At 41.3% G+C, this 13190-nt stretch overlaps 2 protein-coding genes across 2 annotated transcripts; one reads left to right on the forward strand and one right to left on the reverse strand.

The window, feature by feature from the left end:
* Positions 1-426: 426 nt before the first annotated feature.
* Positions 427-6022, forward strand: odc1 (ornithine decarboxylase 1). Its single transcript, XM_083791527.1, has 12 exons — positions 427-597; positions 1787-1934; positions 2445-2572; positions 2672-2845; positions 3042-3214; positions 3451-3667; positions 3773-3856; positions 3972-4137; positions 4251-4366; positions 4480-4694; positions 4905-5405; positions 5499-6022. Exons 3-11 carry the CDS (start codon positions 2483-2485, stop codon positions 5041-5043), a joined length of 1374 nt encoding a protein of 457 aa, XP_083647653.1. The 5' UTR covers positions 427-597; positions 1787-1934; positions 2445-2482; the 3' UTR covers positions 5044-5405; positions 5499-6022.
* Positions 6023-7897: 1875 nt separating this feature from the next.
* On the reverse strand, positions 7898-12374 carry LOC310877387 (G-protein coupled receptor family C group 6 member A-like). The gene is made up of 6 exons (XM_083791218.1): positions 12219-12374; positions 11469-11769; positions 10291-11079; positions 9381-9590; positions 9168-9289; positions 7898-8848 (listed from the first exon to the last, which is right to left on the reverse strand). Exons 1-6 carry the CDS (start codon positions 12371-12373, stop codon positions 7912-7914), a joined length of 2514 nt encoding a protein of 837 aa, XP_083647344.1. The 5' UTR covers position 12374; the 3' UTR covers positions 7898-7911.
* Between the last annotated feature and the right edge of the window lie 816 nt (positions 12375-13190).

The raw sequence follows: 13190 nt of genomic DNA on the forward strand, positions 1-13190 counted from the left end.
TTCACATACAGAATAACGGACAATGCAATTTACCAATACCATTCAAAAGGCAGTAGCCTATTTACAAAAAAGGTGGAAAAATACTTTCTTCTCACTGTTTCTGCTATGGGGTTGGGAAGAAGCGCGTTCTTTTGCAAAGACAAAGTATGAACAAAACGTGAAGCAGTTTTCTGTCTGTCTGTCTGTAAATGGTGCATTTTATATAATGCACCATTTATTTGTCTTTCTGTCTGTCTGTCTGTCTGTCTGTCTGTCTGTTCTGTCCTTCTCTGTCTGTGTGTTCTGTCCCTCTCTGTCTGTCTGAAGTAAAGCAGTAAAGCACCATGTGATTCGGTGACAAGCCTAAACCGGTTCATACGTAGATGGGAGGCCGGTTTCAGCTGGCTACGTCGCCTTGGAAACCAGATCGCTATAAATGCAGTCGGTGTCTTTTCATCAGCCTCCACTTCAGTTCTGAGCCCACAGCAGAAAGACACGCACACGCTCGCACACACACAGCCCTTCCACTGCGGTGCCGACAGGAACCTGGATCACTCTTTTTTTATTAACCCCAGAATTCTAGTCTAATGGACAAACTCTTTGTAAATGCTTTTTAAGGTAAGTCTAGCACTTGAAGTGATTCGTACATTTATTTAACTTTAGTGTTAAGAAAGACTGCTTGCTTGTTCATTTGTCGCCTATATGGGCAGGTAACATTATGATTTGGCATTGTTCGTATATAAGTATTTAATGTGTGTCTTGTAATGTTTGTTTTAAAACCGTTATAACGCTACGTTAGGTGACATAACGGGTGTCTTGGTTGGGACGTGGCTCATGCTCAGCCGCCGGGGGCGGTCACCGGCGTTATCTAAGGGGGAAAAAATGTCTTTCTTAGTTCTTTCTGGCGTTAATTGGCTGTTATTCGTCAGATAATACTGGTTTTGTGATCGGTTATATGTCCGTTGTACACAATGACTAATGTGCGATAAATCCTCCACTATGCTGTTTCAAGCCAAAAGCTCACGCCGCATGGCGCCCCGAGAGAGCCTTTTACCGGAACCGGCAAATTAACGCGCTTGCGTGCCTGCGTCATTTAAGTCGCCCAATCATTGGTTCCTTCTCGCGTCAATCACATCATACTGCAGGCGGATCCGTTTTCCATTGGACTGAGTCGTAGCAGGGGCGGTGCTAGCGTATTACGTCATTACATTGCATTCCTCTATAATTCCAAGTACATTCATTCTTTTGATCAATGAGTCATGAGTGAGTACATTCTAAACGCTTGAGTCGTCACCCTACTTTTATTTAAGACAGCTTTGGCCTGTGCTTTCATTCATACATTAATTAATTTACAATATTTAATTTACAAAAAAAGTACAAAGAGACCAAAGAAACCATTATGTGAAAAGCTGTATATTCTGTCAATGATTTAGATAAACTATTTGTTTTAACTTTTAATTGTATATTGCATAGAGTTATAGTAGTTAATAGTTATAGTAGGCAGCATACATGTTATACATACTATGTTTTGTGAAGTAATTCTTACCAGGCTTAAAGTTGGACTGTCAGGCAGTCTCTTTGACCTGAATCAATGTGGTAGAACAGTGTGTGTAAGAGGGCATGTGGTGATTGATTATTCAATACACCGAATTTAGTCACAAGCTCAGAAGCTCAGGTTGGCGTGTGTGTGTCATGTGTGTGTGTGTTAAAAAGTGCTCAAATGTGTTTTTTTACTGACCAACACTTATTGTTTGTGGTAATGGAGATTTTGAGTCTAAATAATGTCCACTTGTGCTTTTTCTTTCAGAATAATCACTTTAGGAAAGCACACACTGGCTACTCTTCAGGCCCTGGCCTCGAGTCTTATCTGAAAGGATTCAACTTTACTGGTGAACCTCCTTGGCTGCTCTGCACCTGATAAGAGCTGAAGTGAATTTCATCTCTTTACTATCAAAGTGAGTATAGCATACAGTGGTGGCCAGTAACAAATTGCATTAACTTGGAGTACTCTGTACTTAACGTAACCTGTTAGAGTACTGTACTGTACTGCATTGCAGCTACAAATCAGTAGTTATTTTGACACTTTTAAGATTTTTCAAATATGTTTAAACATAGCAGGCACAAGCTTGTAGATCTGCTGTTTGGGTTATTTATTTGGTATGTGTATCACTGGATACTTACGACTTTAGCTCTGCTACATTTCAAAGACAGATTTTGTATTTCTGACTCCACTACATTTCTAGGAAGGGAAAAGGTACATTATGAATTGACCACTTAAGCCCTATTTCAAATATAGTGAAAACAGACAGACAAATGCACGGCAAAATATTGAATAAAGGACTTTTACTTGTAACAGAGCATTCCTACATTGTGGTATAGCTACTCAAGACATTTGAGTACTTCTTCCAGCAGTGCAAAATGCAGTGAAGTGAATCTCAACATGCATTATTCTTTCTCTATTCCAGTTTCCTTTTGAGACCAATCCAAAGGTTGTACTGTGACCATGAACACACTCACTGACTTTGCATTCCTGGAAGAGGGCTTCTCTGCCCGGGACATCGTCGAGCAGAAGATCAACGAGTCATCAATGACGGTAAGCCAGACTTCTCCGCTGTGCTTCCGATTGTCATACCACTCGGTTGTCGGTGTTTGGAAGTCTCAGCGTTAAATTGATACGTCTTGTTTCCTCCAGGATGACAGAGATGCCTTCTACGTCTGTGACTTGGGGGACGTGTTGAAGAAGCACTTGCGTTGGGCGAGGGCCATGCCTCGGATCACCCCTTTCTACGCTGTCAAATGCAACGACAGCCGGACTGTGGTTATGACGCTGGCCTGCCTGGGGGCCGGCTTTGACTGTGCCAGCAAGGTGTGTTTGGAAGACACTAAGTGTCGTACTGTAGATATTCCTCGAATGTGTCTGAATTAATTACATTACAAGTAACATCATTGGTTTTTCTGAACCGCTTGAGGCAGCACATGCAATGATCTATTTAAAATGGTCGTGTCACAGTGGAACACGGCGCTTATAATCTTTCAATGTTGATTTTTTTTAAACCATGCAGACGGAGATACAGCTGGTCCAGTCGCTGGGAGTGGATCCAAGTAGGATCATCTATGCCAACCCCTGCAAGCAGGTCTCTCAGATCAAGTATGCCTCTGCCCATGGCGTACAGATGATGACCTTTGACAGTGAAGTGGAGCTCATGAAAGTGGCCCGCTATCACGAAAATGCCAAGTAAGGGCTCATTTTAAGCACACAGTCATTATTGATTTAATTGTTTTATTATAAAACCTAATTAAAAAATTATATTAAACAGAGTCCCATTACACACTGTATACTCTAATGTGCATTTGTCTTTACATTACACACTGTATACTCTAATGTACATTTGTCTCATTACACACTGTACTCTAATGTACATTTGTCTCATTACACACTGTACACTAATGTACATTTGTCTGGGCGTTCAGGCTGGTGCTGCGTATTGCCACAGATGACTCCAAGGCGGTGTGCCGTCTGAGCGTGAAGTTCGGAGCCCAACTCAAGTCGTGTCGTGGTCTGTTGGAGCGGGCCAAAGAGCTGGGCCTGGACGTTATCGGCGTCAGCTTCCACGTGGGCAGTGGCTGCACTGACCCAGAGACCTACACCCAGGCCATCTCTGACGCCCGCTGTGTCTTCGACATGGGGGTGAGTAGGGAACGAGTACTGTTAGTGACGTGATCGTGATACATACTTGCATGGGATAGAACTATTGTGAATAGAACTCATATGAATCCTCCGTCGTCTCTATAGGCCGAGCTGGGATACGACATGACCCTCCTGGACATCGGCGGTGGATTCCCTGGCTCAGATGACACCAAGCTAAAGTTTGAAGAGGTACTTTGTCTATGCATTTCATCAGTGAGCATCAGATAAGCTAAATTTGTACTTGCACTCGTTTAAAGATTTGTCGTGTTTTATTCAACCCCTTTTCCTCTTTCGTCGTTGCCAGATCACGGCTATAATCAACCCGGCCGTGGACAAGTATTTCCCAGCTGACTCTGGCGTGAGGGTCATTGCTGAGCCAGGCCGCTACTACGTGGCCTCTGCTTACACACTGGCAGTTAACATCATTGCCAAGAAAGTTATCATGAACGAGAACGAACCTGGCATTGACGGTAAGAGTGTTGCATTATGGGGAAGATTCCTCTTATTCAATCTGAAAATTCGAATAGTTATTGGTGACACTTCCTGGTGTTAACGGGGGGGGTTATTGATGTCTTCTTCACAGAGGAAGACGATTGGACCAGTGACCGGACCCTGATGTACTATGTCAACGACGGCGTGTACGGCTCCTTCAACTGTATCCTCTATGACCATGCCTTCCCCATGCCAATCTTGCACAAGGCAAGTTCAAATGGACTGGATCAACAACAGATTAATCATTTGCGAGTGGCTCATGCTAACATGCAATAACAAGCTAACGCTGACACTGACTGAACCCTTGTGTTTTTCAACAGAAGCCAAAGCCAGATGAGGTTATGTACCCCTGCAGTCTCTGGGGACCAACATGTGACGGCCTGGACCGCATTGCAGAGGTGTGCAGCCTGCCTGACATGCAGGTGGGCGACTGGCTCCTGTTCGAAAACATGGGCGCCTACACTGTGGCCGCTGCCTCTACCTTCAATGGCTTCCAGAGGCCTGACATTCACTATGTCATGTCCCGACCTGCCTGGTGAGTACAACACATCATCGGTTTTAACTACTGTATTCTTTTTCTTCTTGGCGAAGACTTAAACGAGGGATGTATAATATTAATATCATCCAATTTTTGTCTGCTTTCCAATAAAGCATATCATAATATTTGCTGCCCGCTTGCATGTTCGATTCTGCACTACATCTTTCTATAGCCTCTTCTAAATCCTTCTGTGTTCCCGTTCTACAGGCAACGTGTTCAGCAGATCAGTGCACAGGGCATGCCCACGCCCGTGGAAGACTCTTGCCCGGCCGGAGTGCCAGCCTGCTGTGGCCGCGAGAGCGGCTTGGAGATCCCTGCCAAGCCATGCCAGACCCGTGTGGTTTAAATATAAACACACAGCACCGCTTTCCAGATACATCATCCTGTGTCAATAATAATTGTTTTTTTTGTGTGTGTGTGCGTGTGTGTCTGTTTGTTTTAATGTAAACGCAACATTGAAAGGCCAGTTACTTGACGAGAGAATGGGAGGGACATGTTAGCGCACAAATCTCATTGTTCTGTATAGAAGCTGGAGCTGACCCTCCCCTCACTGAAATGAGGCTGAATCACTCTCTGAGCATCTCTGTGGGTTAGAGGCAGACTGTTTACAGAGCAGCTATTCATTTAAAGTTGAATTCCCTGCTGATTTGGAGTCCTGATATTGCCACTGGAGCTCAGATCGATGTTGAATCTCCTTTGTGAAACTGCGTGAAAGAAAGAAAGAAGCACTTGCTGCTGTACCGTGCAGCATTAAGCCTATTTCTTTTCATCCACAAAAAAGTGATGAAGCAGTTCCTTCAGCATAAATCCAGTGAACGTGCTAGTTTCTCTTTTTTTTTGGTGTGTGACAGTGACCGCTAACAATACTCCTTGCAACATCATGTTGGAACTAATGGAATATGTGTTCCAAACGTCATGGACCACCGCCCTGTTACAGCTGGTTCCATTTCCCTATCTCCAAACTCACTACGAGATGGTCAGAGTGGTGATTTGTTTCCTCAGGAATGGCTGCTACATGTATATTTATATCTTGTTCCATGGCCTCCACTTCTGTACAGAACCCCTTAACATGAAAGATAGGGACTCAACAAGCAGACTGTCCCTCTCCTCTTCTCACTTTCCTGTATTTTATATCTTATGAAACTTGTTGTAGTACGCGGTAAGCCTGTTTATTATTATTAATGATGGGAAAGAATATTAACGATACACCTAAAAAAAATATGATATGAAAGAGGATTGGATTGCACATTTGTATCGCTTTCCTATGGAAACTTTTTTAATTTTTGTATTTTAATAAATAAAAGCATTAGGTGCTGCAGAGCTGACTTGTGATCATTGGTCAAGATGTTTGAAGTGAAAATGCATCTCTCTCTCTCTCTATACACACACACACACACACACACACACACACACACACACACACACACACACACACACACACACACACACACACACACACACACACAATATATATACAGTATTAGATATAATTATATTATAGAAACCATATTATATTATTGCAAATGTATAATTTTGTATACAAACCACAACAATCAGAAAAAGGAGACACACAATACAACCTCCCCCAACCCCAGAATGAAACGGTGATGTTTTTATGTCATGCAACCAACAATCTAAAAACAGCAGGCCTCATCAATGAATACATAATGGGAACACCGTTTGTCAGGGGATTTAGCAAAGGGAGAGTTTTTAAATGATTATTATTCTTTTAAGTAATGGCACATGTGTGCTGGCAGATAAAGTTAGGGTGACCACTGTTCACTGTATGTGTTATTAACTTAAAACGTGTCATTCACAGATGGTTTCAACTTGACCATTGCACCACCTAGTGGACGTGCACGCAGTGTGGCACCAGTGTTGCTGACTCAAAGACCACTTTATTTTGAACACGCGTTCAATTCAGGCTGGTAGACTAGATTATCAATGTAATGTCTTCATTACTCTGGCTAAGCCTTTGATAAGCAGATAAAGCCTGGAGTTTTAAGGAGAGCCTGAAACACTACCTTGTGTCAGTCAGGTCATTCTGAAGGGAAGTTGACCTCTGACCTTTTGGTGGCGCCAGTAATCAAGTCACAAACGGATAACTATAGTTATTTGTATGTGTTTATAACTGCACAACAATGCCATAGACATTATATTATTTTAAATGTTTATTACAAATGACACACACAGTTTAGTCATCTCTGGAAAATGATAATGATGAAAAGTATAGGCTTACAGTATGCAGCAATCAATAAATCAAATAAATATACTGCTTTGATTCATAAACATACTGTACAGTAGGATATATGAATAGTCACAAATAATCCTAAGAACATTACAACAATTAAGAGATACATTATTCATACCTGTAGTTTTTATATATGCAATTTTTATAATGTGTACAAATTACAAAATCTTTTGAAAATAGCCGATCTACAAGCTCTCAATGTGTCGAGATGTGACACATTGTGAGCTTGCAAATCAACTATTTCCAAATGGCCGAAATGTATACAAGGTTGAAGTTGTTAATGTATGTTTTTTGTAATACAAATCTACAAAGTAACAAGTAACTAAAGTGTTCGAATAAATGTAGTGGAGTAAAAGTACAAAGAAATTCTTGACCTGAAATGTAGTAAAAGTCCTGGAAATTGGAAATACTCAAGTAAAGTACAAATACCTCAACATTTTACTCAGGTACAGTACATGAGTAAATGTATTTAGTTTACTTTCACCACTGGAAAGAAGTATTTCTTTAAGGTGATTATGCAACAATGTGTTCATGGCATGCAGTCGACTGTTGAAAGTTATTAGTGTAGCCGCGCCTGGCAGCCGGTGAAAACTAACCGAGCTCTCAACAGGCCCGAAAATTAAGGCCCGGCCCAGCCTTGGCCCTCATCAAACCCTGTACACTCAAGACACTGCCCCGCTGCCGCCCTTAGACCTCCATATATGGAGCTGACCTGTTCTGACATTCCATAATGTTGATCTGACCTCATCAAACCCTGTACACTCAAGACACGCTCCATATATGGTCAGTACAGAATTCATCCCATGCCAGAGTGCCAGCGCTCGCCCAGCAGTCTACTGTCACCCAGGCGGATATGTTGATCTGACCGCCCAACAGTCTGCAAATTCTACAAAAGTGAACCCACTCTAGAAAATGTTGTATTTGAACCATGTTGTGATTTGTATTCTGATAAAGGTCTATGATCTATGATTTCATCACAGACATGCCTTTCAGTTCATAATGCTTTCTGATATAATTAACGATGGCATTCTCATCATTCAGCTCCTTCCTGAACATCATGATGTAACACTTGGGGGTAAAACGGCAGAGAAATATGCTGTAGCTGGAGACGAGAATGGCGGCGGCTTCTATGGCCCGTAGGTACTTATTGTTCACATGGATGTATATCGGAATAAAAACGATCCATACCACTAGAAACAGCGACATGCTCATCGTGATAAAGCTGGCGTTTCTATACAGATCAGGCAGCCGCTTCCCCTTGAACGCCAACAGGAAACAGACCACGGCCAGCAGAGCAATGTAGACCAACATGGAGATTAGAAACGTATTGGAGCCATTGGAACAGTGTTCCAGGATGAAGGAGTGACTCGAGTGAATAGTCTCTCTTTTTGGAGAAGGGGGGTGATAGGTCAGCCACAGCACAGACAGAGCCAACTGGGGAATAGAGAAGATGACCACCAAAGCCACAGGTTTGTTCAGCTTCTTTAGCAGGCGTTGCGATCCCTCCCTCTGGTCAAAACTAAAACCCACTAGGATCTGGATGAGGTTGGCCTTAATGCAGGAAACGCAGAGGGTGTAAGCCAGGGCAAAAACAGGCAAGCCGGCCTGACAGGACAGTTCAGTGGGTTTTCCTATGAATGCAAATGTAGAACAGAAGCAGGCAAGCAAAGATAGAAGCTCGAGGAAACATAGCCAGCCTCCGACAGCCTTCACAATTGGAGTGTTTCTGTGGACTGCAAAGAAAACAGTCACCGACATCGTGCCGATGATCCCCGGTATTCCAAAGAAGGTCAAAATGACAACGAAGGAATCAGACCATTCAAGAAATTCAGTAGTCATATTCAAACACTTGTCCATCTCCTTAGAACTGTACTGATCTTCATCGCAAGGAGTGCACTCCCTACCTGTGGGAATAAAACAAATAATTGCAATTTGAGCTAAATTCCTATACAGTATTCAATATAGTATTATCTAACATTATTGGCTTACAGACCATCAAATAATTAATTAGAAAGGGTTCTTAATTCCTATGCCTGTAAAATACAGATTCATGTATGTCACGTGAGTGAGGAACTGCCAAACCAAGTATTTTGATCACATAACATGCAAACTATCAGTGGCTGTAAAAGCTACCCAACCTCTCTAGCATTGGATCATAGGGATATGGCACCCTCTATAGCCCATGTCTAAATAGTCATTTAGCTTAACAATATAAAAACATGCCTCCTCCAGGGGACACATGTCTCTCAGTACATGGTACACATTTCTTGCAGCACTGCTCCGCGTCACTTTTTAACTCGTATCCGGGTGCACAGGTTTTTTCACAGTTGAAGGCCGTTACCTGTAAGGAACAAGATAAATGAAATAAGGGAATACATCTATTTCTAGACAACAATCTGCTGTGATGCTACAAATATAGGCAGCTAATTTACCGTAACATTCTGCATTTTCCAAAGGAGATCATGATCGAGTTCAATTTTTCCAGATGGCCAATACTCTCCTATTCTTTTTATATGAATCGAATTTCCATTCATGTCCCATTTGACGATATCATAGCCAATGCTGGGGTCTCCATTTCGGTCAAAGGATATGTGTGTAATGTTATTCACACAAGTGTTGACTCTCCTGATCTCTTCAAGAAGCTGTGGAGTCAATGAGCAAATCAGTGTGTGTGCTAAACATGTCATCTATCTATTAGTCTACATATGGCTTATTCATTTAAACTAAAAGTAATGTTGCATAATATTATTTACTTGTGCGAGACATTTCATGATTTGTGTTACTTTCACAAAACACTCTAAAATGAAGCATTGGGTTTGTGTGTGTGTGTGTGTGTGTGTGTGTGTGTGTGGCCCATAGCACTTACCCTAACCCCTTAGATAGCAGTTGATACAGACTTATAGCATGTTACAGTATGTAGACAGCACTATAATTGTATTGTATATAGTCATAGCACGCCATAGTACATATGTATAGCATAGTAGTAAATATGTATAGTTTATATGTATAGTGTATGTATAGTTTCATTATATAGATATTCCACTGTTACTTTCTTAGCTTACGCATGTTTCATGATATTGATAAATGCTTTTATGTGATGTATTCCCATGCTTTTGTTCTTGCTTAAATGTAAGTCGCTCTGGATTAAGAGCGTCTGCTAAATGCCTAAATTGTAAATTGTGTGACTGTGTGTGTGTGTGTGTGTGTGTGTGTGTGTGTGTGTGTGTGTGTGTGTGTGTGTGTGTGTGTGTGTGTGTGCACGTGCGTGAGTGTGTGTGTGTGTGCACGTAGTAGTAGTATAATAGTAATAGTAGTAGTAATTATGAATTATTTATGATGTACCTTCAAGGCTGTAAAATCTCTGGGACCACGTTTGCACATTTTGTTATCACACCCTAGCAGGCTTCTCAGAGCTTCGGCAATGACTTTGACAGCCAAGTAGATGTTGTATGATTCATCCTGGTCAATATAATGCACCAGGCAGCTTGGGTCCATACATCGTCGCTCCTTTGAGCAGTTCTCAGTGTCAGTCAAATCAGATGACTTGGGACAGGGAGGATAGTAAGACAAATGTTTTTTGAAGAGAATGGTTGTGTTTTCCTTGATCATTGTTAAGAGAAAATCTTTGAAACCAGGCACTTCATTCCTCTTAGAGACAAATCCAAAGACCTGCCCACGCTTCAACATTTCTGTCTTTTCTGAGATCCACCTGGACGTGGACCAAGTGTCACTTGCGATCCAAGTCCGGTTGAGGTTCTGTTGAAGGGCCGCTTCTAAGATGATATTAACATTGGCCTCTGTCGTGAACAAGACTATGGCCTCAGCAGAGGAGTTCTTTATCAATTCCATCAGCATATCAGTTGGTGTACTCTTGTTGAAGCTGAAATCATCAGGCAGGATCATCTTAAAGTCAATACATACATTCTTGTCGTTGAAGTGGTCAATGAGCCGTTCAGAGCCGTACTTGCCATACTCGTCATCACTTCCCACGATACCCACTGTTTCCCAGTTGAACTGCTTCACCAGCTCAGCAATGGCCATTGTTTGATATGCGTCACTGGAAATAGTTCGTAGAAAACTGGGGAATTTGTACTTGCGACTTAGCAGCTCACTTGTTGCTGCATAGCTTATCTGTTGAACAAAACCATATACGCTTGTTAGTTAGTTCCTGTTTTAGCTGCAAATAATTGGAGAACCAAAGAGATATTGTTTGCATTGATTTCTGAAGGTCACATAAGTGACCGAAACGTTGCTTCCTTTAATAAATGTTCTCCTGTACCGTGCAGATTGACAGTGTGCGGGTGTATTATTTTATTGTATTACTGATGTATTGTGCACTTGCCTATGCACCTGCTCCTAAGCCAGGTGTGCAAAGGTATTTCTCAACTATTGTTTGCATTCAATTGCCGTACATAATGTTTGTCATTGTAATGTAAATCTACTCATTAGTATTAGCTTCTAAAAAACAAATAGGGATATCAACTATGGTTAGTAAGAATTAATAATAAATAAAAACTCACCTGAGGTACTGAGGACAGAGCAAGGAGTCGTGACACAGCGATTGACACCTCTGAAGTCCTCTCACCAATCACTATTTTAACACGTGGATTAGATAGATCATAGGGCTCACAATGGCTTGTGTTATCCGGTTTGCCATACATCAGGCGGAGGGTATGATTGATGGCTTTTGTTACATCTCCACAAGTGTCATATATTTCATATCCAATCGTCACATTGGGCAAAACCTTTGGCATTTGCTGGTTTATTTCTTGGATAGCAAAGATCATCACTTGAGCTCTGAGGAACACCTGGAAATCATAGCTGCAAACATAGAGTGAACAGTAACATCCCCAAGTTTAATTTAACTCTGAGAGTGCACAACTGGAACCAAATGGACGCTTACCCGTTTGTAAATCTGAGTACGTATACTATAAATCAATTAAAATGGTTCCGTAGGGGTCCATTTGATTTGATTTGTACACTTTGATGAATTGAGTGTGAAGGACCCCATCACCCCAATGGAAACAAGCCAATAAGCTTTCTTGGGTTTAAATTCTATTAGCAGACCTTGTATTGAACTGTACTTTCCTGTGCTTTTTTCTGCAAACTGTTAATAAAGTATTCAATCAATCAATCAATAAAAATGAAATAAAAATCTAAGCTCTCCAATAAATTGTAACACTCATGAGTTGACAGTAGGCCTATACACAACTAAGTTGAAGTCCCCTTTGTTCAAACAATGCAACGACCTTTTGTCAAATTGTACTCACTTATAGCAGGGGCCAGGCCAAGGCTCTTTGGTTTTATTAGTTCCCAAATGAATAGGGAAAAGTCCTCCGATGAGTATGTCCCCAGGAGCAGACACCATTGTTGAACAAGAGCAAAGTGGACACAAGACACTTACAAATAGCAATGACAGCCACATTGTGCACACTTTGTACCACACCTTACTAGTACCACAAAGTTGTGCTACAGTATGTACTGTATGTACCCATGCGTTAGTTTAAATGAAGGGCTTCTGGAGGAAGAGCATAACAACAAGAGGAAGTGAGATATATTTGCATTATGATATTATCTGCAGAATGATGCGCTTGCTCTTCCTGAAGCCTTGGGAGCAATAAACCAAGGGAACAATAATCTCTTATGTTCATATAATCAATCATACACATAGAAGGAATAGAAACTGGCATAACAGTATTATCATAATTCAGTATTATCATAATCAGCTATGGGAACAACAATATGACATGGCTTAGACTTGACACATCCATCTTTTGGTGCATCTCATTGTCATAGTGGAATTATTGCTATTTTGCCTGGCTTTATTTTAATGCTGCATTTAAAGGCAAGCCAGTGTTTACTGCATAGGCTATAATCTTACAAAAGCATCTGGATGTTTATGGGACAGTGTGTAGCTAGTATGATTTGCCTTTAAAATAAAAGTGCCAATCTTCCATTTGTCTTGCCTCTCAAATTAGGGTAAAGGAGTAAAAAGTTAATTTCACCCACGTTTTACCTGTACAACATGTGACAATAAAGCTGATTCTGGTGTAGTAGATGGGAAAGGCCTACATCCTATGTAGACCTACAAGTAGGCCTACACCCTATGTAGGCCTACAAGTAGCAGGGTGTAAGTCGTTAATTATTATACACAGGAAGATAAATTAAATACTGTAACTATAGTTACAGTATTTAGTATAGACCCATTTAATCTGGGTAACCTGTACTTGCTTAGACATACC

The sequence above is a fragment of the Protomyctophum parallelum genome (assembly GCF_964188405.1).
Source record: "Protomyctophum parallelum genome assembly, chromosome: 20".
NCBI lineage: Eukaryota > Metazoa > Chordata > Actinopteri > Myctophiformes > Myctophidae > Protomyctophum > Protomyctophum parallelum.

What these genes read in the sequence shown, in the direction of transcription:
- LOC310877387 (XM_083791218.1), bottom strand. Translation starts at nt 12,373, where the DNA reads ATGTGGCTGTCATTGCTATTTGTAAGTGTCTTGTGTCCACTTTGCTCT. An exon ending in TGGCCTGGCCCCTGCTATAA is followed by an intron (nt 11,770 to 12,218) that starts GTGAGTACAATT and finishes CTATGTTTGCAG; the next exon opens with CTATGATTTCCAGGTGTTCC. An exon ending in GAGATTTTACAGCCTTGAAG is followed by an intron (nt 9,591 to 10,290) that starts GTACATCATAAA and finishes TTGACTCCACAG; the next exon opens with CTTCTTGAAGAGATCAGGAG.
- odc1 (XM_083791527.1), top strand. Translation starts at nt 2,483, where the DNA reads ATGAACACACTCACTGACTTTGCATTCCTGGAAGAGGGCTTCTCTGCC. An exon ending in CGCTATCACGAAAATGCCAA is followed by an intron (nt 3,215 to 3,450) that starts GTAAGGGCTCAT and finishes CTGGGCGTTCAG; the next exon opens with GCTGGTGCTGCGTATTGCCA. An exon ending in CCAAGCTAAAGTTTGAAGAG is followed by an intron (nt 3,857 to 3,971) that starts GTACTTTGTCTA and finishes CGTCGTTGCCAG; the next exon opens with ATCACGGCTATAATCAACCC.